Source organism: Panthera tigris, chromosome C2, assembly GCF_018350195.1.
Source record: "Panthera tigris isolate Pti1 chromosome C2, P.tigris_Pti1_mat1.1, whole genome shotgun sequence".
Taxonomy (NCBI): Eukaryota; Metazoa; Chordata; class Mammalia; order Carnivora; family Felidae; genus Panthera; species Panthera tigris.
Window position 1 is genome coordinate 58,381,551 of NC_056668.1, and position 27,678 is coordinate 58,409,228.

Genomic DNA, 27,678 nt, shown 5'->3' on the forward strand with positions numbered 1-27,678 from the left:
CTACAAAATTTTTAATGAATTGTTATGAAGCTATACCACTTCACTCTGGATGATTTGCCCTGACTTCCCTAGAAAGGAGTAAGAAGAACAGCAAGATACAGATGTGCTTAGTGAAAGTATGGTGACCTGGGGTGGCCAACTAAATATTCAAGACTTTTCTCCATTCCATTTTTTTTTTAACATTTATTTATTTTTGAGAGACAGAGAGAGGCAGAGCATGAGCAGGGGAGGGGGAGAGAGACACACACACACAGAATCCGAAGGAGGCTCCAGGCTCTGAGCTGTTTGTTAGCACAGAGCCTGACATGGGGCCCGAACTCATGAACCGCAAGACCATGACCTGAGCTGCAGTTGGGCGCTCAACCGACTGAGCCACCCAGGCACCCCTCTCCATTCCATTAATAGTTCTTTTCATTTGCTATCAGATCAACTATGAAGCAGTTTAAGTCATTAATCTGCATTTGCTCGATGATGCTTATTTTTATGTTTATTTAAACACCCACGAGTATATTAATTCAGCAGCATTATATCACATTCATATACATTAGTCCATGTGACCTAACCACTGAGTCACAACTTTGTTTATAAATGCACCACACATTAATTGCTCCATTACTACCTATATTTGCTCAACAATGTAAAACCATTTGCGTGTCAGGTATGGGGAGCATCTGCTCTACAGTAGTCGGTGTAGCCCACAACTTTACTGAACCATTTATGCTTTCCATTCTTTTCTTATATCAAGTCTAAAGTTACCTCTTTACATTAAAAAAAAAAACAGTATTAGAGGGACAGAGGAATATTTCTCATCATGGAAGAATGACCAGAAATAAACATACTATCATGACTGTGTTGATGGTTAGTTAGTCAAATTGGGACATCCTTTCTTTGTCAAGAGAGTGTAGTGAACTGATCCAGATAACACAAACCTCTCTTACTTACATGTGTCTCCTATCCTCCAAAAAATATATTAGCTTTGTACATTGGGTAAAATGTAGCTACGTTTAAATATTCTGCCACTCTGCTACTCATAATATCACTTAGTCTTGGAGGGAAAGGTTTTTGTGTTGTTGTTCAAGGGTGTCATATAAAAAGTTCCCTCAGAATTTGGGGGGAGAAATTTTAGTCATTTGTCCTATGAACCCTTAAGACCCGAGCACCAACATGAACCTCCTTAAAGTGAAGCTTCTCAGGTCAAGGAATGTTATTTAACCTTTTGTTGGGCTTGGTAATGGTGTTGACATGCATATCTTTCAGTGATCACCAGTTGGAGATCAAGATCGAATTTAACTCCTCACACATATGGCCGCATATTCTGTAGGTGTTTCTTTCACATTCCTTGATTGTCTTGGGTTTATTCCAATGACAGAATGGTTCAAAGAAGCGTAAACAATGCCCTGCTTGTTTTCCTCCAGACATGGGTTAGAATAAACTTCAGACTCTTCCTGGACCCTGAACCAGGGGTCATTATCATAAGTACCAGTTTCTGATAGCAGTGTTTGGGGATTTTGCCCGGTTCCCACTTCAGTTTCCTCACTCCGAAAGGGCTGGGGAATATCAACCTATAAGAGAAAAAAGATTGTTTTAACTACCATTTAAGGATGTGGTAGTGCATACAATTAGCAAACTATTAGTATATGCTAAATGGAGTCAACACATCACCAGAAATAATTTATTCTTCCTCACATTTGCTGCTGACATCCACATTTTTAGCATATTCTTATTTGTTAAAAGATGAAAGTCTTAGGAACATCACAGAACACTTTTCTTTAAGTTTTATTTATTTATTTAGAGAGAGACAGAGCATGAGCTGGGGACGGGTAGAGAGAGGGAGAGAGAACCCCAAGCAGGCTTAGCACTGTCAGCACAGAGCCCAAAATGGGGCTCCATCCCATGAACCATGAGATCATGACCTGAGCCAAAATCAAGAGCTACATGTTTAACCAAATGAGCCACCCAAGTGCCCCAACAGAATACTTTTCAATCTCTCAGCCCAAATTAATAAGAAAGCATAAATATCCCACAAGAAACTTCAGACAGCTTATAAGATAATGGATAGCATTAACACAGCTTAGAAGTAAATGATTAAAAATAAAATAGAACAGATGCCCTCTAAGGGGTCAGAAAGAATAAATATGATGAGTTATCCAAGATACATTATTATGATTTAAAACCTGGAATTAGAAATTGCTTTCAATTTTGGAAAAGGAGGGCCCAACTGCAGGAAAAATTTTATAATATTTGGATTATCACAAGAAAATTATTATACCTCCAAATAATTCAAATATCTTAAAGCTTCTGAGAAAGAGGTGAACTTAAAAAAAAAAAAAAGAGGGACACCTGGGTGGCTCAATCGGTTAAGCATCCAACTTGGGCTCATGATCTCACTGTTTGTGAGTTCGAGCCCCACATCAGGCTTTCTGCTGTCAGCGTAGAGCCTGCTTCGGATCCTCTGTTCCCCCTCTCTCTGCCCCTCCCCTACTCGTGCTTTCTCTCTCTCAAAAATAAATAAATATTTTTAAAAATTAAGAAAAAAATGGTAAAAGAGGTGAACTTACAAAAACTAAAATAAAATGTGTCCTGATGCTTCTCACTCTTTGCAGTTATTTGTTACCCACTCCTAACTATTCAAGGACATTACCAGGTAAAAATGAAGATATTATTTTAACTCTAAGAGTTGTTAATTCAATTTTTAATCACAATTTTGCCAGTCAATTTACATACATGAAGTTTGGTCTAACTCCGTGAAGGTATCAGATCCACAGTCTTTGACAGTCTACATGCCTGTCTGGTCCTTTATCGTCCTTATTTTGTATGTGAAGTAACCCATATCCTACCCCTTCCTGGCAGAATTCTACCACATGTGCACGTCTGGCCCTATCCTGAGAAACTAAGCATTAGATGCTGAGTACATCGCTACCCTTCAATGAGGTGGCTGCCCAGGAAATAGCTCTAAGACAGGATGATTGAATGAGGCAGGAATAGCTTTACCCCCCTCAGTCTCTTAGCTCAGCTGAAAAGTGTCCCAACCCCCATTCGAAGGAACCTGGGTAATTTCTCCAAAGAAGCTTTGAAGAAGAAAACAGTCATGTGACCTAATAAATAGCCATAAGTCCTCAATATAGTAACAAGATCCCTGTTGTACTTTTACAATTGTATAAAAGTCTGTCAACTCAGTTACCTGGCTCCCTTCCCAAAAGATGGCTGGTTTCTGTGGAAAACTTGGTTAGAATGAATGAGATAAAATAAAACACGGTGTCCTGTGGCTGAGCCTATCCTGTAGGACCTCAGGAAAGTGGGTGGAGGCCACAAGGCTCTGTCTGTGGATAGAGATGACAAACGCCAAAGCCACTATCCTACTCTATATTTGTAATGCCACTTCACAGTTTACAAAGCACTTTAAAAAAACACACAGTTCCGGGTTTTCAGTATTTTAACTATTTTTATATACTCCAGGGACCATTGTGGAATAAGATGAGAATTTCGGCTTTTATATGTACCTGCCATAATTTTACCAGTTCCTTTCTCTCCGTTGGATTTCTATTCCACTGATTTCAATACAAGTCCCTTCCTAAGAAATCTTTAATCTCAAAGATCTAATATGGCATCACTATATTTTCTGAAATGTTGGCCAACTGAAATGGGCCAAAGCTGTGAGTTCCTGCAAAAGACACAGGCATCTTAAAACAAAATTCCTAAATAATTGCACACATAGAGAAGCCCGTTCAATTCAACTTCAGATCATAAATAATTTGTTCAGCCTACACAGGAAGACATATGACTACATTTTAACCAAGCTGGGCTTTATCTAAGCAAGAAACTATTTAGATTATTGTTTTAGATAGTTTCATAGATCTCAGTCCTGATTGTAACAGAATGTAGTTCGTTGTTGTTCACTATAGGAAGAAAGAAAACAACATTTAAGAAAATTTTCCTACTTGAAAAAACAAAACTTCAGCACCCAACATAGTGATGCCTACTGCTGCTTACTAAAAACTTAATACGAGTTTACAAAGTTGAATGTATTTGGTTTGATTTAAAATTGGGCAACCTGGTGAGGAATGCTGAGTGTCATTTAATATTATACATAAAATTATTGGCTGTATCTGCCTTTGGTATTTCTGGAACTTTTGAGAAGGTTACTACAACTTTATCTCTACCCTTCCACAGTGAAACATGCACACACACACACACACACACACACACACACACACTACACACACACACACACACAGACACGTTCCTTTGCAGTACCTCATTTACAATTATTTGTTTTTAACTGAAGACCCTCATAAAAATTTTTTCAGAAATGTATTGCCTCATCTTCCATTTTTTTTGAGTTCCAATATTTACACAACATTGAGCCCCAAATAAAAAGCCTATGTTTAGATTCCAAGAACTTGTAGGGAAACGACACTGCTTCCAAAATGCCCTTGGCTTTGTCTGAGAGGTCTCTTCCTTGATGAGCCCACACACATTATGAAAGTTTTTGCATAATAACTAGACTTAGGGTCATGTTTCTTTAGCTGCTGGGAGTCTGTGAAGAAATCACCTGTCATTTATGAGATTATTTATGGTTCATTCTTTCATTAACTCTCAATTCTCTACCAAAAGACTGTAAGGTGTTTTTGTGAGAATATTTAAATAGCCTGAAGTCACATAACAGGCCAACAGCAAGCCAAGGCTGTACAAGCTACTCTCTGACTTTTCTGCTTCAGGTCTACCCTGCCACTAATGCCCTTCCAAAAGGCCACTTATTGTGAGACTTGTGAATTCTGAAGAATCTTTGCTGCAGATGGAGATTAATGTAAAATAAACACATTTTTAGGGATGCCTGGGTGGCTCAGTCGGTTAAGTGTCCGACTTCGGCTCAAGTCATGATCTCACAGTTTGTTGAGTTCGAGCCCCGTGTCGGGCTCTGTGCTGACAGCTCAGAGCCTGGAGCCTGCTTCGGATTCTGTGTCTCCCTCTCTCTCTGCCCCTCCTCTGCTCTCTCTCTCTCCAATAAATAAACATTAAAAAAATAAACACATTTTTAGAAGTAAGTCTATATATAGCATTTAGAACAGTTCCTGGGACAGGGTAAATGTTACATAGACTTATTAAATTTAAAATATTATATCAAGATTAAGATGGTATAACATAGATTGCATTTGTTTTAACAGATGCATGGAACATACCAGGTTAATTTCCCTTGCTGCTGTGTCAGAAGGCTCCTTTTTTTCTGCTGGAATTCAAAAAGACAAATAAGAAACCAAGAAGAGTAAAGAACAACACCAAATTGTTTCCCAATTCCCTGTAAGTTAAGGTTGTGGTAAGAATATGTGTTCTGGAATCAGATTGCTAGGTTGAAATTCTGGGGCAGAGGTGGGATGCCTCCCAGGCCAGTGGCAGCGTTGTTATTTGTTTTGGCCTGTTTATTTGCTGGAACCAACAGGGCACATACACTTCGGTTTGTGTACATTCACTGGCTCTTCCCTTCTGACTCCGGAGAGTCCTATGGCATATCCAAGAGGAAGGGGCAGGATGTACTGTATCACTTTAAACAGGCTGGAAATCCTGTTCTGGGGACATTCTATACCTGATGCCAGACACACTGCTGTCCCCTCACCCACAAAGGCCAGGATCTCCTATGGCCCAGTTCACTTCAGATATAGTAGATCAAAGCATTTATTCCTGCCTCTTTTTCTAAAGTTTTCTAAAGCAGCCTCAAGAAAGATGGTGAAAGCTAGGGAGGGACTATCGAGACTTGGAGTTGCACATGTGAAGTGGGGGTTACAGAGGATTCCTTCAGTATTCTGAGAATGTTCTGGGCTCCGGAAGTCCTTACCACAAAACACCGAAAGTACTTTTGCCCAGACAAAGCTTTCTCTTGTGGCAGAGAAAAGGGTTGCTCTGTCTAGCTCTGTTTCTGTAGCTACCCTGAGGCTGCCCATGTGGGAGCTGGGATGGGAGGAGATGGCAGAGCAGGAAAAGTAAAGAGAGAGAGAACAGGGATGTTTTGGAACAGAGCTGCATCAGAATTCTCTACACATCTCTTTCTTACTATGTTTAAGTGTTTGCTCCCGACACCAAAGGAATTCTTAAACAAGCAGAAGGGAATTGTTTCCAAGATTTCACACCTCTCTTGTCCTAGCCAAACCCACATTTTTTCAAATGCATTACTTTTGGGTGAGAGTTCAGTTCAGGCCTGTGTTTGTGGTGGCAAAAGAAAGTACAGACATAGGAATTTCCTTCTGGGAAACACAGTCTTCATTTAGGCAAGGGCGTGTATGGGTGGTATGATGTGGTGTGGCTCTGAAAAAGAGGATGAGACAAACTAACTCAAAGCAGACTTGTTGGCCTGAGAGATTATGTCAACCTCCCTTTCACTACCCTTAAAGTTTAGAAGAGCTGCTTGTCACATAAACTTCAGACACAAGTGGAATGGGTCAGTCCCAGCCACATGCCCTCTTTAGCACAGGCCCTGCCTGGAGCACTGTGCTGTGGAGAACATGCCTCTCTATGACTGAAGGGGACCTGAATTAATCCATTTGTCTTTTTGGTGGAAGGATGTTGTCCCTGAGGAAATCATTATCCATGGCTCCTTGCAGAATATGGGAAAGAAAACAAGAACCAACTAAAAATCAATCAGCCCTAGTAACTGACCCCCAAATGTGTAGCATATAAGCAGCAGATGGAAGGTAGAACCCACCTTGGTGCCTTCTAAGGCAGAAGAACAGGCACAAACAGGTAATGAGCAGAGGCAATGCCCCCAAAGGAAGCAAACTATAAAGCATCCATCGTTTGTCCGCCGTCACTTCCTGAGAGGGTGGTCCTGAGGCACCAGTTGTATCTGAAATGTGAGTCAATGCTAAAGACAGTTAGGAAATTTCAGATATAATAGGATCAGTAATACCTCCTGCATCATCAGAACTTGAATGAAGGAGATTTCCAGCTGATGCCTCTATTTCCCTTCCGGGATGCATTCCCACAGAACCCCTGGCCTCAGTGTTCTCATTCACCTCTTGCTTTATTGATGAGCATATGTGGGTGGCTCTGGGTTAAAATTCATCTTTTGTAAGAATTTGTAATTCTGCTAGGATTGATCCCCTCTAAAAGAATACCCATAACAGCTCTCAGAAAGCACTTCACCAAGCCCTTTCATTGACATTGTCTTACTTAACTCTTATATTCATCACTAAAGAAAAGTAAGGAAACTGTTATTTTTATCTAGTTCCATGCCTTGATAAAAGGGTTATTGTTCCAAGACTCTTACCCAAGGTCAGATAGCTAGTGAGTTGTAGTTGGGACCCAAGCCAACATGTTTTTGATACTAAATTCCAGTTTCTTTAACACAAAGGTCTTTTTGTTGTCTCGTAACTCTTTGGTATCTCCATATACTATATAATTTTGTTATCTACAGATAGCCTTGTTATCTCCAAATATGCTCTGCTGGGCATACAGCTTATACTCATTGCTATGATCAATGTTAACATGCGTTAATGTTCTGTTTGTCCATGATAGGTTGCAACTAATCGACGGATCGCGAAACAATTTAATAGACCACAAAAAACATTAAAAATAAGAATCACAACAGGATATAAAAAAATCAGAATGCATCACACAGCACTAATTTTGTATATATGTTAAGTATTTTATGCAGCAAATTTTTATTTCTAAATATATTAACATAGTTATCTACCTCCTTCCTCATATGCTTGGTTCAAGGTAAAGGTGGTCAGGAGCTACTGAAGCTGGGCAAATAGTGCTTAGATAACAACAGAGTGGTAACAAAGTCTTCATTATCCATGCTGCAGCTGCTGCTTAGGTTAGGACAGCAGCCAAGTCATTACCAACAACAGACACAGCTGTCTGGGGGGAGGGTATGAATAGAAATAGGGACAAGGGTTCCCACATAGAAAACCTAATACAAAAAAAAATTCACTCCATTAGGAAAATCCAACTTTTATCCTTTCTTCAACCATGAAACAATCTTATTTCCTTATTTTTATTTGACTAGTTTGATACTTACTTATTAGAGGGTATTCTGAATTATTTTGAGTCTGTTCTGAAATAGAAAAGCAAGATAAAGAATTGAAACTGGTTGCAAAAACAATACTTGTGTGTGTCTAGAGTCAGAGTTAGTCTGAGAGGACTCCTGCATTTGCACACTAACCGAACCCAGTAACCCAGCTCAAAGGAGTTTGCATGATGTGCAAATCACCACCTCAAAGATCACGGACACAAAGTTAAGTCCCTAGATTTATTTTGAGGCTTGAAAAATTACCCTAAATACAACACAAACGTCAACTGTCTGCGTTGATTCCCTTTTCCCTATTACTTAAGTATAAGGACAGAATACAGCCTGTATGACATCTTCCGGCACTTGGAAAAACAGGATGCTCATTCAGCAGGTGCTCCAAGTGAGTGTGGAGGGCCACAAGGAAAGGATGCTTTGGAGGCCATGCTGACTACTCACTCTGAAACAGCGATTGTGCCTTTCACTTCCTGCCTACTCATACCACTCTCACTTTTCTGCTAAGAGAATGACCACTTGACTTTGTGAAGTTCCTAATCACGGACTGACCAAGGGAGGTTGGGGAGGATGTACAGGCCCATGTGCATTCCAGGGATTGTTCCCCAGCTCTGTCACCTTTTCTTCTGGGGCTTTGCTTTGCAAAGCACTTTTCCTCATTCTGGGAGAATACTGCTTTCCCAGCAGCGTCCAAGCCCTGACTCTGCCACAGCCCTGTTCTTACATGGACCAATTCTTAACTTGGACAAAGAAAGAGAGTCAGATGCAAAACAGGAAAATTCCCAATAGCGCCAAAGAAAGATATTTGAAAGATATTTGAAGGGGAGAAATATTTTTTGTGTCACACCTCCACATCATTTTTATGCAAAGCATTGTTTTTAAATATAATTTCATAGTATATTTTTCTCCTTCGGTACTCAGCTCACTGAGTACTCCCACATACAGAAGGAAAAGGAATTTTTCTTGAACTCTTTCCCTATTATGTTTGCTTTCATCACCTCATAAAAGGCAAATTCACACCCATTTCAAAGCCAATTCTGAAATAATTCATTTGACTTTTGTGAAGGAAGCAAGGATGACCCAGAAAAATATGACACTGTTTCTGCTTTCCAGACATTATAATTCTTCATGGGATAAAGAACATTTCCATACATTACTACAGTGCAAGGAAATGTCTGATAAATGAGAGGCACAGACCTTAAATGGCATAAAATTTGCTAGAAACGAGAAATCACTTCCCCTAGGGTGAACATGGAAAGCTTCCTTAAGAATGTGGGAAATGGGCTGGGCTTGACAGGAAGGCCAGAATTGTGGTAAGTGGAGGCAGATGAGTGGTTGCCCTATGAGTGGAGAGAGCAGCATAGGGTGAAGACATGTGATGGCAGGTAAGGCTGTGGGGCTGGAGTAGAGGTTCATGGTGGAGTCCAGAAGCAATCAAGGAAGGTAGGTGTGGGTGGACTGTGGAAGGCCTTGAATGTTGGTTAAATGTGAGCCCAACATGGGAAGCACCACAGATGCTCTGCGGGGACTCAGTAAAGGAGCGGCATTATGGAAGATATTTATTAGGCAAGTGAAGTGTATTAGGAAGATGTTTGGCTGAAATGGACTAAAACAGGAAACGCTAAAGACAAAGAGTCCATACGGCTGATTGGAAGATTTGGAAGGAAGATAATGAAAGTTTGAGATGCTCATGAAGCTACAGGAAGGAAGCAATTCCAGAGTGAAGGTTGCTGCCAGACAAGAGTAGACGGCCAAAGCAAAGTCCTGGGGACCTCCCCTTAGGGCAGGAGCACTGATTCAAAAGTGATAAGAAAGTCTGGAGAGTACAAATTAGAATAGGAATCTCCAAAGGGAAATTTAAAAAGCCCTTCCTGTCTTCTAGGTAACTTTTCCTTCTCACATCTCCATCTTTCTTGCTCATCCCCAGTGTGATCCTAATAAGCACATCACCCCCCGCCACCCCCACACCCCCCCCCCCCGCCCCACAGGCACAGGGTTCAAGAGAGAAGCTGCCTTTCTTCCCTTTGGCCCCTTCCTCCCCAAGGGAGACAGATTGTTGATCCTAATTTCAGCTCCGACTTTTTCCTAGAACAGGAATCTTTATGCACTTTACAAAATGAGCAACCATCTGTAGTGGCTGTGGAATGACCCCAAAATGGGACAGAGGAGACACAGTAATACCCCTGGGACACTTCCATGTCATAAGTCATTTTTGGGTCGCCTCTGACCTTGGCTGAATTCCTCCTTCTTGCACAGAAGGGGGTTAATTCCCACAAAAGAAGACAGAATTACACAAGACAGTCCCTCTTCCAAGGAGGGTGGACTCAATGCCACTGCATTTAATTTTATTATACATTATATTAATATACATTATATAAATAATCTAATAGCACTGAATTACTATTTCATAGTATCATTAATATCCTGGAAGTAATGTTTTGCAAGTTTTGCTTATTTTTATCATTTATTTTGCCAGTTAAAAAAGTATTACTTCTTAAAAAATTCAATATTTTACCTCATTATGTGAATGTGCAATTTTCTTCAGAAAGGATTCATTCCATAATCTATAGTATAAGCTTCTCCAGGTTGTTAAAGGCAATTGTTTCACTTTGCATAGATGATGTTATTTAATTCATTTAAGAATTATAAAGAAATATTTATTGAACACCTACTATGTGCTACACACTGTGCCATCTATTTGTAGAGAAGCAAAGATGTTTAAGACATAGCTTCCATTCCAAAGAGGTTTATAAGCCAATGCACGTATAGTCACAGGCAATTAGCACTGAGTTTGATAACAAATTTGCAAAAGCAGGGTCTCCAACTCTGCCTTAAATCCCTTCTACACTTCTGTGCTTGATGATAGAGGTTGTAACCAGCACTAGATTGTTGTGCATTCCTTTACCAGGCTGCTTTCAGAGGTCTTAAAATAACTTAAAAGATTTTTAAGGAATTTAAGTGGATTCCTTCATTGGGTTACTTTAAGGGAGTTAAAAGATGGACTCCAAAGTGTGCATATATAGTAATAAATTAATTTTTACAAACACAAAGTGTATGCATTCAAATGAATGGTGTCCATAGAGGAAGTGACTGCATACGTCTGCATCTAGATTTCAGACATTACTATTGCACCAGAACTCTTTGAAATTTCTCTTTGCAGTAATCTTCATGGTCAATTTAACATAAATATTATTATTTTAATATTTTAAAGCATACAACTTAGTGTAATGTTGTACAACTCTCTAGTGTTGTGCACTATCTAGTTTCAGAACATTTTCATCATCCCCAAAGGAAATTCCATACACATTAAGTAGTTACTCCCATTAACCCTTTCTGCCAGCCTCTGGCAGCCATTAGTCACTTTCTATCTCCACAGATTTTTCTGTTCTTCGTATTTCATGCAAACAGAATCAAGATTATAATATGTAATCTTTTTTATCTGGCTTCTTTTACTTAGCACAATGTTTTTGAAGTTCAACTGTTTTGTAACATATCAGTACTTCATTCCTTTTTTGCCTGAATAATATTCCACTGTATGAATATAACACATTTCCTTTATCAGTTTGACGAACATTTGGATTGTTTCGACTTTTTGACTTTTGTGAATAGTATGGCTATAAGCATTCATGTACAAGTTTTAATGTGGACATATACTTTCATTTCACTTGGATATTGCTGGGTCTTGTGGAAACTATGTTTAACCTTTTGAAGAAAGGTTGCCAGACCTTTTCCAAAGCAACTGCAACATTTTACATTCCCACCAGCACAGTACAAGGAGTTCAATTTGTCCACATCTTTGCTATCACTTGTTATTTTCCATTAAAAAAAAATTCTAGTAATCCTAGTGTCTGTGAGTGGTGTCTCATCGTGATTTTGATTTGCGTTCCTCTAATAACTAATGACATTGAGCATTTCTTCATGTGCTTATTGGCCATTTATATATTTTCTTTGAAGGAATGTCTATTCAGTCTTTTGCCCATTTTAATTGAGTTGCTTATCTGTTGTTGAGTTGTAAGACTTCTTTATATATTCTGGGTTCTAGTCCCTTATCAGATATATGATTTGCAAATATTTTCTCACATTCCATATGTTGTCTTTTCATTCTCTTTATAGTGTCCTTTGATGTACAAAAGTTTTTAATTTTTATGAAGTATAATTTATTTATTTATGTATTTATGTATATATGCTTTTGATGCTGTAGCAAAATAATATTGACAAATCCAAGATCATGAAGATCTACTCTTGTGTTTTCCTCTAAGGAAAAATAGTATTAAAATTTTATACAAACATAGATTCTATTGTTTTAGTTCTTATATTAAATATCTGATCCATTTTTACTTATTTTTACATGTTGTATGAGGTAGAGGTCCAAATTCATTTTTCTGTGTATGTATATCCAATTGCCTCAGCACTATTTACTGAAGAAACTATCATTTTTCCATTGAATGGGTTTGGAAGTCTTGTTAAAAGTCAATTGGCCAAAAGAAGACATCCAAATGGCTAAGAGACCCATGAAAAGATGCTCACTATCATTCATAATCAGGGAAATACAAATCAAAACTACAATGAGATACCACCTCAGATTGGTCAGAGTGGCTAAAATTAAAAACTCATGGAACAACAGATGTTGGTGAAGATGTGGAGAAAGGGCAACACTCTTGCACTGTTGGGGAATGCAAACTGGTGCAGCCACTCTGGAAAACAGTGTGGAGGTTCCTCAAAAAATTAAAGATTGATTACCCTATGACCCAGAAATAGCACTACTAGGAGTTTATCCAAAGGATACAGGAGTGCTGATTCATAGGGGCACATATACCCCAATGTTTATAGCAGCACTTTCAACAATAGCCCAATTATGGAAAGAGCCTAAGTGTCCATTGACTGATGAATGGATAAAGAAGATGTGTTTTATATACACAATGGAATACTACTTGGCAATGAAAAAGAATGAAATCTTGCCATTTGCAACAACTTGGATGGAACTGGAGGGTATTATGCTAAGTAAAATAAGTCAGTCAGAGAAAGACAGATATCATGGTTTCACTCATATGTGGAAGTTGAGAAACTTAACAGAAGACCATATGGGAAGGGAAAGAAACAAAAATATATAGTTACAAACAGAGAGGAAGGCAAACCATAAGAGACTTTTAAATACAGAGAACAAACTGAGGGTAGAAAGGGGTGGGGGGCAGGGAAAATGGGTGATGGGCATTGAGGAGGGCACTTGGGATGAGCACTGGGTGTTTTGTATAAGTGATGAATCACAGGAATCTACTCCTGAAGCCAAGAGTACACTGTATACACTCTATGTTAGCTAACTTGATGATAAATTATCAAAAACAAAAAAAGTCAATTGACCAAAGATGTGTGGATTTATTATGGACTCTCAACTCTATTCTATTGATCTTTATATCTATACTATGTCAGCACCACACTGTTTTGATTATTGTAGTTTTGTAGTACATTTTAAAATAAAGGAGTGTGAGTCCTCTAACTTTGCCCTTCTTTTTCAAGATTTTTTTCAGCTATTTTGTATTTGTTGCAACTTTATGTGAATTTTAGGATCAGCTTTTTCATCTATGCAGAAAAAGAAAAAAACGTTTGTTGGGATTTTGATGGGAATTGTATTGAATCCATAGATCACTTTGGGAAATATTGCCACATTAACAATTTTAAGTCTTTTAGCCATATTTTGTTCAGTGTACAAGTGTTGAGTCTCCCAGGTTAATTTGTATTTTATTCTTTTTGATGCTATTATAAATAGAATTGTTTTTGTTTTTAATTTCCTTCTCAGATTGTTCATTGGTAACATATAGAAATACCACTGACTTTTTTAGTTGATCATACAACCTTGTTGAATTCATCTATTCACTCTAGTAGCTTTTGTGGATTTTTAATGATTTTCTATATATATAATCATATCATCTGTGAATAGAGATAGTTTCACTTCTTCTTGTTCAATTTGGATGCCTTTTATTTCTTTTTTCTTGTCTAAGTGCTCTGGCTGGAACTTCCAGTTCAGTGTTGAATAGAAGTGACAAAAGCAGACATTCTTGTCTTCTTCCTGTTCTTAGAGGAAAAGCTTTCAATCTTTTACCATTGAGTGTGATGTGAGATTTTCGTAAATCAAACTTTTAAAAAAAATTTTTCCTCTACTTCTCTCTTTGCTTTCCATTTTTTATTCTAGGTTTTTAACTTCAACCTGTTCTCCTGATATTTGAGCCTACTTGAGGACCTCTGGGAGGGACTGGGGAGGCAGCTAAAACTATGAACGTCCTCAAAGCACATCAGGGAGTCAGGTTTATTTGTGTGCTGTTTGCTTTCTGTGCAAACTGTGAATTATTAACAAGCTTATAATTGTCTGAGCACCACAAATGTAACTTCAAGGATTTGTTATCAACAAAAGCCAAGGACTGGTAAGTGGACGAAAAAATAGAAGGAAAAGAGGACAAAGAATAGACAGCTATCTACTACTATTGGTATTCACTTTGTAATTTTTTCCATATTTCAGTGATCTACTTTTGGATTTATCAGATAAATGCTATACCCCCTAAAGGCAAGAACAAGAACTTTTATTGTATTTTTTTCTCTATTCTTTTTTATCTCACTCACCTCAAAATTACATACACACGTGCTCACACAGATCACCATCTGAGGAGTGTGGCAACCTTTTCATTTACATGAGTTCAGTGTCTAACATAATCACTTGAGAATCTGGGTCCTCCTTTTCCTTGAAACATGTTGAAAAAATATCAGATATCCCTGGAGTGCAGAACTCACCTGTCACATTAATGGTTACTGAATGGCTTTCAATAACTCCAGATGTAAAATTCGCAGAACAGCGGTATGAACCAGAATCACTAGCCAACGGGTGATTAAAATGAAGACTAAAAACTGAAATATTCTCCCCTTCTTTCCAAGTTGTGTATCCCAGAAGTTTATATGCGAGAGGTAAACAGTTTTTTCCTTTGAGCTTGCACCAGGTCACAATAGGCCTCTTAGTACAGTATTTCACAGGGCACTCCAGATTAAATGGATGCCCTGCTGACACAGTGTATGTGGAATATCTCTTTACATACAGTTGTTCATTACATGATCTTTGCCCTGAAAGATGAAAACAAAATTAAAATCAAATATGCTCCGGAAGGACCAGATATTTGCGACTCAACAGTTTCTGCCAAAGATTTCTCAAATACGATCTTACAATTTTCCCAGATAACATTCTCAGTATATTAACCCCTCGTAACAAAGTGTCTGGTACATGGTAGACACATAATAAGTATTTGTCGAAAAAAATTTTCCTCAATTGTTCAATAACTTCCTCAATTTCTTAACTATCACTGATATTTTTAGGGGTGCCTGGGTGGCTCAGTTGGTTAAGTGTCTGACTTTGGCTCAGGTCATGATCTCACGATCCGTGAGTTCGAGCCCCGCGTCAGGTTCTATGCTGACAGCTCACAGCCTGGAGACTGCTTCGGATTCTGTGTCTCCCTCCCTCTCTGCCCTTCCCCTGTTCGCAATCTGTCTCTCTCTCTCAAAAATAAATAAACATTAAAAAATTTTTTTAACTATTACTGATATTTTTATTATTATATTTTGTACTTACCATATTCTTTTTTATTTTTGTATTTTATTAAATATAATTTATTGTCAAGTTGGCTATTATAAAATATTTTATTTTATTATCTGGTAGCTACTTCAATAGTAGCAAATAATAACAATTTCTGTTCAATTATTTTATTATATTCCAAGGGCTGTTCAAAACACATCAAATATCTTAACTCATTTCATCTTCACAATAAAATATATATTATTATGAAAACTATTTTAAAGATAAGGAAATTGATGTGGTGAAATTTGCCTAGTGTTATATGCTAATAATTAGGGGAATCACGACTCAAACTCATACTAGAGTCCATTATTCTATAATTCATTAACCATTACTCTGTTATTGTGTCTTGAGGAGTAACCACACTTTCTATTACTAGCTCTGATATATTCTAATAAGTGGGAGAGAGGAACTTTTGTTAACAACTATTTCCCTATAGTACCTGGCATTCGAAATTTTCTTTACTTGTTTCTCAAAGGCTTTAGTACTGCCTTGTAATTTTTTCCATGCCTTTTTCTTTGTAGGACACATGCAGCTCAAGATAATTGTTGAAAGATAGGATGTTCTGACATAACCTGAATGTTTTGTCTTCCAAAGTGGGAGGAGGAACACGATGTACCTCTTTTGGTCTGCAGGAAATTGCCTCCCTTTGTTTTGGTGGGAGAGTTTTTTCTTGGAAACAGGCTTTCTGTTATCTTCTACAAACCTTCTGTTAGTAATTGTCAATTATACATAAAATCTAAAGCCAAGAGAAATAATTTATTTTTATTATTTTTTAAAGTTTATTTTTTGAGAGAGATAGAGAGTGAGAGGGGAGGGGCAGAGGGAGAGAAGGAGACAGAGAATCCCAAGCAGGACTTGAATAGAGGGCTTGAATTCCCAAACCATGAGTCATGACCTGAGCTAAAAACAAGAGTTGAACGTTTAACCCACTGAGCTACCCAGGTGCCCCAAGAAAAATAATTTCTTAAATTATCAACATTATTGAGCAAGTTCTACTACCTTTAACCTGTCATGAAAGCATTTTACCTTGTAACCTCAATATCTAGGATGCAACTTAGAGCCAAGATACATGATGAAGAAATGTTCTCTAAACAAGCGAAATAAATATGGCAAGATCCCAAACGCCTCTCACTTGATACATAATCCTCATAACTTCATGATCATTTCCTAATTAGCCAGAGGGAATGATTGTGTTATATAACAGAGTAATAACTATGCTCATAATGAGAAGATTGAATCCACAGCAAAACTTTCAATTAGGTTTAATATATCCATTTTTTTGAAGCAAAGAATTCAACCCATTTTATTAAAAAGAATTTCATCAGAAATAGTCACTTCAAAAAATGTTTTGGCCTCCAAAGGGACAAATGTCAGTTACTTAGAACATATATATTCATTCTCTGATAATTGTTGGATTATATTGTCCCTCTGAAGACTCATGCACGTGAGCAAGAGAAATGGCACCAGTTTACGACAACCACTTAATATTTTTAGCATCAGTTACATGATGAGTGTATATAAATCATAGAATATTCCACTACTGAACTGACTCTCTGTGTTGGCAAATCAAAATAACTAAAATAGGCCAGACTCCTTTTAGTTAAGAACTCTGTAGAGGTCCATACCTTTCTATTTTTCCATTAGAGCTAAGGTCTTGAGAGTGTTTTCTCTTTAAGTTCCTTTTCCTACATCCTGATAGTTTTTATCTTGAGTGTCCTTCCCTGTTTTGAACTATTCTCTCAGCAATACATACATCTGCCTAATTTATTTCACTCATCTTCAAGCACCATTCTGAATAGATGTACTGTCTCACAAGTTAAAATGACATAAGCATAACCAAGATGATAGCCTAAACTCTCTTAAAAAAAATTTTTTTTACATTTATTTATTTTTGAGAGACAGAGAGAGACAGAGCACAAGTGGGGGAGGGGCAGAGAGAGAATGAGACACAGAATCTGAAGCAGGCTCCAGGCTCAGAACTGTCAGCACAGAGCCCAACGCGGGGCTTGAACTCACAAACTGTGAGGTTGTGACCTGAGCTGAAGTCTAACGCTTCACTGACTGAGCCACCCAGGGGCCCCAACCTAAATTCTCTTTTAAAGACAAAGCAGGCTAAGGGCTACTCCAATGTTGAAGTGGGAGACAGCTTTTGGCCCTGCATTGCACATGCTGCTTTACTTATCTTACTGCTCCACTTTATTTCGACACCTTTGCCAGCATAAATATTCTCATTTTTAGTTATTTCCTAACCTCCAAAAAAACCTCTCACTGTAATTTCTGCTCACATCTTGTCAACCTCTGTTCAGAGACTTGGTTGAGTTTCCAGGAACCAGATTGAGAGAAGGGCCCTGCAGAGAACATTTAGAAACTTGTAGTATTTATTATATATTTATAAATGTATTGACACCTCAAACAAGTTCACTTTAAGACTTACTAATTCAGTTGCTTCCAAAAATTCAAAATAAAAATGAAAGCAAACTAAAAGCCAAGTTATGAGCATGAAGTTTTCAAAAACTTGAAGAGAAAGGGTAAGATAATCTACCAAAAGGAAGTGCCTAACAATATAACACCTGGATGTGGTTAGACTTACGACAAAAAAGCAAAGAGGCCAGAATCTGAAAAGCCAAGTGAAACTCACATTTCCAGAACTCCATCCCCGCTAAAGTTAATAGATTATCTCAACCTCCTCACTTCCCTTTTCATGCACTTGGATAAATCAGTCATAGCGTATGGAGCCTAGGACTTGGTGCCAACATTGTGGAAAACAATAAGGTAGTTTTAGACAAAGACCCTCCTGCCCTCAAGAAGCTTAGCATTTAATTGATGAGACAAGGTTAACTAACAATGCCATTTTCCCAGAATAAATTTACTATCTTCCATTTTTTTAATCTTCAAATTGATCTGAGTTGAAAGAAGGGCTCAGAGAGAGCTTGTGTGTCCTTGTACGTTAGTTGTTAGGGGGGAGACAAATAAATAAGGCAAGGTGTCTTCCTTCAAGGGGCTTGCCTTCTAATGGGAAATAAAGATGTTTGACAAACGAGAGAATGAAATAACACTATAAAGAGGTGTAACTTCGCTTGTGTGTACAGAAGCTTAACTTCAGCTGGGACTATTGGGATAAGGCTTGATGGAAAGGTTACATACTTTGAGCTGAACCTTAGTGAATGAATAGCCCTTTGATAATCAGCAGTGAATGGGACAGGGGAGGTATTTTAAGACTGAGCACACGGAAGGGCAAAGGCAGAGAAGCCAGGAATCTCATGGCAAATTCAAGGAATCGAAACTCACTTCGATCGTGCTTTTCTCAAATAGTGACATGGAAACCACTGGTTGTTTCAGAATAAATGCAATAGCGTTAGGAAGAACACACTAAAAGTTTGCTTATTCACCATGAGAAAATACAGAGCCTGATTCTTTTGGGATATTTATAAAAGTCATGTAAATAGCTAAAAATTGGAATATTTATTCAAACATGGTTGTTCAAATACTAACACATTGTGTGATGGTGAGATAGCCACCCAGTCTTTCTGGTCCTCAATCTCTGTAAAACAGGATGAAAATAGGAAAATTCTTACCCACCATCCTCTCCTACACAAACACATACGCAACTTCATCTCCCTCAGTGTGTGACCGATGTGATAAAACCAGCTCTAAGTCTCTCTTTTTACTACAGTACGTTATCTTTCCATTTAGCCATCAGCTCTCACCCAATGCTAGTAGCACAAGTGAATATCCCTTCTAGTCCCAACCTATGTGGTTATGTGGTTGGGGGGAGTGCACAGAGCAGGGTAGGCAAGGAGAGCCAGCTGATGGTCCCAACCACGTCACTGACTCTCCCACTGGGATTACAGAAACATCACAGTGGTTCCTGCATACTCTTATCAGCAGACAAGGATCACTGACTGTCACATTGACTGGCACAGGGATTTTTCTTGAATGGAGGAATGAATAGACAAATGAAGACTTGCCAACAGGCACTAAAAGTCATCAAGAATATTCACTTTTTTTTTTTTAATTTTTTTTCAACGTTTTTTATTTATTTTTGGGACAGAGAGAGACAGAGCATGAACGGGGGAGGGGCAGAGAGAGAGGGAGACACAGAATCGGAAACAGGCTCCAGGCTCCGAGCCATCAGCCCAGAGCCTGACGCGGGGCTCGAACTCACAGACCGCGAGATCGTGACCTGGCTGAAGTCGGACGCTTAACCGACTGCGCCACCCAGGCGCCCCAAGAATATTCACTTTTTGTACAAAGAAAGTATTAACACTTCCCATCTCCCTGAGACTCAAGCGGATGTTTGTAGCACAGCAATACTGCACAGAGCTAAATGGCACCATTGCAAGTCTCCATCGGACAGGCACGTGGACACTTTGCTGCTTGTCCTGAATTATGAATAGCTATTTCACGGCATTTAGGAAATCAAAAGCTGTACCCAAGGGGCTTGTCTTGTGAAACAATTATTTTCTAAAGAGAGGTGAAGATTGCAGTTGTTTTTGTTTGGGATGTATCAGCTAACATTAATTGTTCCTGCTGTTATTCTCAAACATTCATACTAATGCATAGGGAATTTTCAACGCTAAAAATAATTCAAATAAACATAGGCAGTTAAAGAATGAAATTTCTACCATCCTCAGTGTTTCCTGTGATGAAGTATCCCTTTTTAAGTAACTGTAGGTTTAGGAAGACTTACATTTAAAAAATCCTTATGAAAACCATGACTGTTTAGCACAGCATGCATATTCCATGACTAGGGTATACCTAGCATATTTGATGCCCAGAGTGCATCATTTAAAAATTTTTTTTAGGGGCGCCTGGGTGGCGCAGTCGGTTAAGCGTCCGACTTCAGCCAGGTCACGATCTCACGGTCCGTGAGTTCGAGCCCCGCGTCAGGCTCTGGGCTGATGGCTCAGAGCCTGGAGCCTGTTTCCGATTCTGTGTCTCCCTCTCTCTCTGTCCCTCCCCCGTTCATGCTCTGTCTCTCTCTGTCCCAAAAATCAATAAACGTTGAAAAAAAAAATTTTTTTTTTTAATGTTTTAATTTATTTTTGAAGGAGAGAGAGAGAGAGAGAGAGAGCGAGAGCATGAGCAGGCGAGGGGCGAGGGGGGAGGGAGACACAGAATCTGAGCAGGCTCCAGGTTCTGAGCTGCCAGCACAGTGTCCAATGAGGGGCTCGAACTCACAAACTGTGAGATCATGACCTGAGCCAAAGTCGGACACTTAGCTGACTGAGCCACCCAGGTGCCCCTGAGAGTGCATTATTTTTAACAACCTCTTCCTCTATATAGAAAAATGTTTTCAGAAATCATGAAATGAAACAAACCATAAAATGGCCAAAAAATAAATATTCATTCAACTTCATATATAAAATCATGCAAATTAAAAAATACTTTTAAAATATTAGAATACAAAAAAAGAAAAAATGCACAGCTATTTATTTAATAATTTTATTTAAATAAATTAAATTTAAAATAATTAAATTTATTTAATAAACAGTGTGAACTTTGATACAGTCTGATATAGTTTATATAAGTAATTTTCCAGTGACTAACAAATGAATTTTATTAAAACTAAAATTCTACAAAAGATACAATTTAACCAATTACTCAATTGTACCCTGAATGTGAAGTTTTATTTTGATTCATTCTTTAAGTTTAAAACAACACTTGAAGGGGGCGTCTGGGGGGCTCAGTCAGTTAAGAAACCAACTTTGGTTCAGGTCATGGTCTCCTGGTTCATGGGTTTGAGCCCCATGTCAGGCTCTGTGCTGACAGCTTGGAGCCTGGAGCCTGGAGCCTGGAGCCTGGAGCCTGCTTTGGATTCTGTGTCTCCCTCTTTGCCTTTTCCCCACTGGTGCTCTGTTTCTCTATGTGTCTCAAAAATAAACACTTAAAAAAACTTTTTTAAAATAAGTACAACAACACTTGGAGGACAAGAATACATTGAAGTTGTATAGATAATAATCAATAAAACATGAAGTCTTAAACTTTGAAACTAAAGTTCATACCTGGAAACAAATTACACTGCACAGTTGGAACTCATTGTTTTAGATTTAATTAATTAATTAATTTTAAGAAAGAAAGAGAACATGAGTGGGGCAGGGGAAGAGAAAGAAGGAAAAAGAGAAGCCCCACCCGGGGCTCAATCCCATGACCTGAGCCAAAATCAGATCCCAGACTGGGATCATGACCTGAGCCAAAATCAAGAGTGAGACATTCAACCGACTGAGCCATCCAGGCTCCCCTCACTGTTCTAGATTTTAAATAAATAAATATTCAAAGTGGTTGGATAGGATGAAAGCAATGAAATGGCTCACATTCTGTTTCTTTGGTTTCATAATCACAGTGGTATTGTTGTTTATTTAAAATCTACTCTGGAAATGAAGGAATATGTAGTGTCACAGGGATCAGAGACACAAGCTGCCTAGAGCAAGCTCCAGCAATTCTGAATGTTATAAATTTACTCATGAAATGAACACACGAATTTGTATGTGTCCAGAGCCAACTCCACCATGAGGAAGTTCTCTGAGTTAGCTTTCATGTAGAATGCAATGTTTATCAAAAGGGAAGTCCTAAAAATGTGCTAATTTGAAATTTACATACATATTATTTAGAGTAATTATTCAGAATTTAGACCAAAGATATTATAAGGGGGAAGAATATTTTATCACTCATATTGTTCACAATTGCTGGTATATGGTGATAATTAAAAGTACCTTTATTTGTTTTTAAATTCTGTACGGATAATGTCCCCTTACTGCCCACACCCAGGGGTGTGGGCAAACCCCTGTCTACGACTACTTAGTAATGTGACAGTTTCTAGTGCAAAAGTAATGCAAAAAGAGACTTCCGTTGCTCTTCAATTTTCCCTTCAGATTTTTTTTTTTTTTTTTTTTGGTTATCCTACACAAGATACAATCCCTCAGAGCTTTCAAATTTCCAAGGAGGGAGACTTCTGGCTGGGTCAGTCATGAAAGGCTTCAAGGAGGAGGTTGAATCCCCTCCGGCCTCAAACTCACCCTGGGGCAAAGCTAGCCCACCTTCTATTATCACAGTATGATACCTTCACCTACCTATGACATGGTCTGAACCTGGGAGCCCTCTTGGTTCTTTCCTCCTTCCTGCCCCATTCCATCAGTCATAAGGTTAAGTTGATTCAGCATCTGAAATATCTTTCAAATTTGTTTCCATGACACTGTCTTAATTTGGGTTTTATTTTGTTTCATGTGGATTTATTGTCATAGCCCACCAACTAGTCTCCTACAGTCCAAACTTGGCCTTGTTCCCCTCCCCCACCCCATTTATTTTCCACATCATTGTCATAGTTTGCATTCTTTTTTTTTTTTTTTAAGTTTATTTATTTACTTAAGATGGGTGGGGGAGAGCAGAGAGAGGGAGTGAGAGAGAAGTCCAAGCAGGTCTGCAGTGTGAGCACAGAGCCTGATGCTGGGTTCAAACCCACAAACTGTGATCATGAAACCAAGAATCGGTCGCTTAACCGACTGAACCACCCAGGTGCCCCACAGTTTGTATTCTTGAAAGTAAAATCCAGTTGTAAGATTTGTGTCTAAAACCCTCCAGAGACTCTTCAACGCCTGTAAGAAATGTCCAGACTTCATCAAATGAAATTTGGCCCCTGCTTCCTTATGCGAACTCACTGCACCCCCATCCTCCAGCCACCCAAGCCCACTTGACATCCCCCTACTCCACGAACGTCTCAGGCTGTTCTGTGTGACAGGCAGCATTCTTTTATAATTAAATGTGTGTGTGCATCTGTCTTCCTATCAGGGCCACAACTTTCTTGATGAGCTACTACCTGTCTCTGCAGGAGGAGGTGGCCTTAGAAAACGTATGAAAGGAAGAAGGCATGATGTAGCCCAAGACTGAACAAAGAGAGCTCAGGAAGAGAAAAATTTCCTGTTCACAACTCTGACTAATGCTTTCTATGCACTAAGGGTGCAGAGCAGACACCTCTGAGTTGTTACAAAGGTGGCCTACAAGGCACTGAGGTGAAGAATATATGCATCTCAATATACCCTAAAGTGGTTAAGTTATAACCACTAAAGAAAAATTAGACCTTACAAGTATACAGTGTGGGAAGGCCTGATTTATGTCCACTCAGGGGTGATATTCAAAGTACTTAGCAAGTGATACTCTGTGGTCATTTAGATACCTGGATCCAGCCAATCAGAAAGGCGTGCCAGCCACAAACAACTACACGGGCCAGTACCTTCCAGCTGAGCAAGTGTATTTGCAGGTATGAATATCATCAGGAGCCAGGGAGGGTAGATAAATCTGTTAGCTCTTAAAAAAAAAAAAAAGAGTTTTGTGATTATGAATTTTACGTGAAGTAATTATTTCCTATTTTTAAAGACCACGTACCTTGATTATAAGTATCACCTGAGGAAAATCCCAACTAAGATTCACTCTTTCTCCATGGAAAAATTCTTACATATGGGAAGTTCAAAATGGTTACATGTACTGAAAGAAATGAATGACTGTAACAAATGCAGGCTGCCTTAATTTGAGATAAGACAGAGTTAAGCATAAAAGTGCAAATAATTTTTGAAAACTACAATGGTTATGAAAGGTATAATACGTCAATAATTTTCTGTGTCATGAAGCAGGATTTTAGTTTCTGTCAGAAGATATTGTGATAGACAAACACGAAAAAACAAAAACTTCGGACACAGGGCGGGGGTGGGAGCTACAAAAGGAGAAAAGTCTTCAGATTTAAGATGAAAACAAGCCTTCAGAGGGTCATGGTGGTACAATTTGCCTTACTTTTGAGGGCCTGTGTGATGGATGGCAGGGGAGGTCTGATGACCACAGGGAAGGGAAACAAGTGCTTCTTCCCTTATAAATTGGTATGGGCTTAGGGGCCCCCTGAGGCAGCGGAATGAACAAAGTCAAGGCCAATTCATGCACAGCAACAGCAGCCATGTGATCACACATCAAATAATTCTGAAGGACATCCACCTGGACACCTTAAGAAATCCCATGAACAGCACCAGAAAGCCCACATGGCATAGTTCTCATCATAAGCTAGCTGGCTGGCATAGCCTCGGAAAATCACAAATGTGGTGACATGAGATGAAGTTCCACCTCATACAGATGCCACTATTTTAATGTTGTATCACGTAGTGTTGATTATACTTATTACTTTAACTCTCTGGTAAACACACCCACTACATATGTCAGGTATCCCCAGAAGTTCTAGGAATACCTGGGAAATTTATTGTATGCGTGCAATGTTAAAACAGAGCTCCTATTGTAAAGAGAACATCGGTAATCTAAGCAAAACCTTGTGACATGATCTCAGGGGTACAATGAAAACTGACCGAGCCTCAGTCCCTACCACAAGATGAAAGCTACTCACTCACATATATCTACCTGACAAACAACAATGTAATAGAGATCAAAGACATAGAAGTAGTATGAAATAGTAGTTCAGATTTTTCTTCTTCTCTGTGATTATTGTGTGATACTGGTCTTCAGATGGGGATAGGCATCTCTTCCCTGTCCAAACACACACATGCAAACATGCACACATACAGAGAGAGAGAGAGAGAGAGAGAGAGAGGAAGAAACTCATATAATATAAAGTTTCTATAGCAAAAAGGGAATTGGAAAGAATTAAGGAATTAACTTCACAACAAGAGTATGCATAGCACAAATCCATATTTATTCCCTTTGCTTAAAAAAACAAAAGAAATGAGAAAATTGAATTTTCACAATCATCTCCATTATTGTTTCCTCTTTATTTTTATTCTTTTTTCATTTTTTAACATTTATTCATTTTTGAGAGACAGAGAGAGACAGAGCATGAGTGGGGGAGGGGCCAAGAGAGAGGGAGACACAGAATCTGAAACAGGCTCCATGCTCTGAGCTATTAGCACAGAGCCCAAAGCAGGGCTTGAACTCACAGACTGCGAGATCATGACCTGAGCTGAAGTTGGACGCTTACCCAATTGAGCCACCCAGATGCCCCTACTATTTCCTCTTGAAAATTTTTGTTATACTGGTATGTGAAAACATTCTTTAAGTTTGCTTTCATGTGGTATTTATTCAGCACACTTTGAGGCAATTTCTTCTAGGCCTAGAATTTCTCATTGTGTGATATGACTATTTGAAGGAAAATTTGAAGTCTATCTCTTCAATCTAGTTTTATTGAGCAATTTGAGACTTTATGCCATATATCTCTTGGTTTTATCCAGTCTGGGATAATTCTAAAATTGTTTCGTCTTAAAATAGTCATTTTAGTATTTGCCATAGCTTTGTAAGTTAGCAAAACTTACAAAGCACCTGTGTCATTCCCTCTCCCTGAGAGGACAGGACCCACAGAGAGCTTTAGTGATCATCAGGTCAGACAGCACCCGGATAGTGGAAGCCACCTCCAGAATCACTGCTTCACATTCATTGCTGCTTGTGCACAAGCACATGGCACTTTGCGTTATCAAAGTGCTGCAGACTCATCCTCCAGATGGGAGGAAGATAGGGATATAGCTAATGTTTTTGAATTCTTATTATGTGCTATTCACTTTTAGGTACCATGCAGATATCGTTTCATTTGATCCTTAAAATTAGTATCTTTATATTTAAGTTGGAGAAACCAAGTATTAGAGAAGCTAAGCCACTTTCTCAAGACAACCAGCTGGTGGGAGGCAGAGCCAGGACCAGGATTGAGTCTAGGCCCGGCTAACTCCACAGCACGAGCCCTTACCTGCCAGGATAGTTGTGGAAGGAAATGAGAACACACAGAAAGAGTTCTTAGCACTGTGCTTGGTTTCTAATAAACAACGATAAGTACCAGGTATTATTATTTGTTTAGGGAAGGGACACAGCAGTTGAGCAAAGCCTATGGGTGGCAGAGACAAGATAGAAACCAGAAGGCCTGCCCTAAGCGCCTCTGCTCTGAGCAGTTATTCCCAACTGTGTTCAAGGATCAGCAGTAATGCATAATGACTGGTATATACATTGGGCAGACAGATATAATAGACACAGAAAAGGCAGTGTATCCCATAGGAAAATGTCCTTTTGTGTGAGATATGTACTCCTACTGGATTATACTAACCAGCAAAGCCAGCCTTGGCCAAAAGTGGGAAGTAAAACTACCTTTGACTTTGGATATTTTTCCAAGATTTCTCTCAGTACTTCCCCATTACGTCTCTACCAAGTGATAAATGTCTCTTTGTCACGGGCTGTCTCTCCAGCCAAAGGATTCATGTGTGTTCCATTTCTGCAGAGTCCTGCCCACCCTATTTGACAAGAATGAGTATCTAGTGCAGTGTTCGTTGGCCAATTCTGCAATCTTCTCAATGGAGTAGCAAATGTTTTTAGCCAGTTTAATGGGCTGTAAAGAACAATGACTCATACTGACAATTTAAAGAATAGTTCTGGAAGACTTTGACTGCCTGCTATATAGATGGGCCCTTTCCTTCAGAAATGCTAGGCCCTCCACCTTGATCACAGTGCCTTCTGGAAGAAAATCAGTGCAGAAAAAGCCTAGAGCATACCTTAGAAGCCATGTCCAGTAGTATCAAAGAGAGCTTTGTCATTGTATCAGAAACCAACAAAAGTATTTCTATATATTGCCTTCAGTGATAATGTAGTTACTTGTGAGCTCAGAGTAAGTGTGGGTTATGTGTTACTCCAAAGACCCAGGGAACGTCCATCTTGACTTCTTTGCCAGGTACTTCCTCACCTTCCTAATGCACCCTACCACAGAGATCACAATGAGATTCACTGGCTTTTTCAAAACCCAAGAAGATACTTAACAATATCCATGTGAGCAGAAACTGCCAATTGTCCCCCAACATTAATTATCCTCCTTTAATATGGTTGAAGAAAATGAAATAGGGCCATGACCACTCAGCTAGAACCAAAATACCCCAGCCTGCCTTATAGCCACTTCTGGACAATGAGCTGTTTGTGCCATATGTGAGTTCCAGGTTGATCTCACAACATAAATATGGCTAACAGGAAGGAGAAAAGGAGAAGTTAGCTACACCAGCTAAACCTGAGGTTTCCCTATGACTGACCCAGATGACCC

The 27,678-nt window shown here is 38.9% G+C and overlaps 1 protein-coding gene across 4 annotated transcripts in view; it reads right to left on the minus strand.

The window, feature by feature from the left end:
• Positions 1 to 323: 323 nt before the first annotated feature.
• The window catches only part of BTLA (B and T lymphocyte associated), a 38,927-nt gene continuing 11,572 nt past the window's right edge, over positions 324 to 27,678 (minus strand). For 2 of the 4 annotated variants that reach the window (XM_007098607.3, XM_042956223.1), the window contains 5 exons: positions 14,798 to 15,121; positions 8,015 to 8,050; positions 6,695 to 6,835; positions 5,181 to 5,227; positions 324 to 1,562 (listed from right to left, as the gene is read on the minus strand). In XM_007098607.3, the coding sequence (XP_007098669.1) occupies positions 1,287 to 1,562; positions 5,181 to 5,227; positions 6,695 to 6,835; positions 8,015 to 8,050; positions 14,798 to 15,121 (824 nt within the window). In that variant the 3' untranslated portion in view covers positions 324 to 1,286. The remainder of the gene's footprint in view (positions 1,563 to 5,180; positions 5,228 to 6,694; positions 6,836 to 8,014; positions 8,051 to 14,797; positions 15,122 to 27,678) is intronic. The other 2 variants (XM_042956224.1, XM_042956225.1) reach the window with 2 other exon arrangements.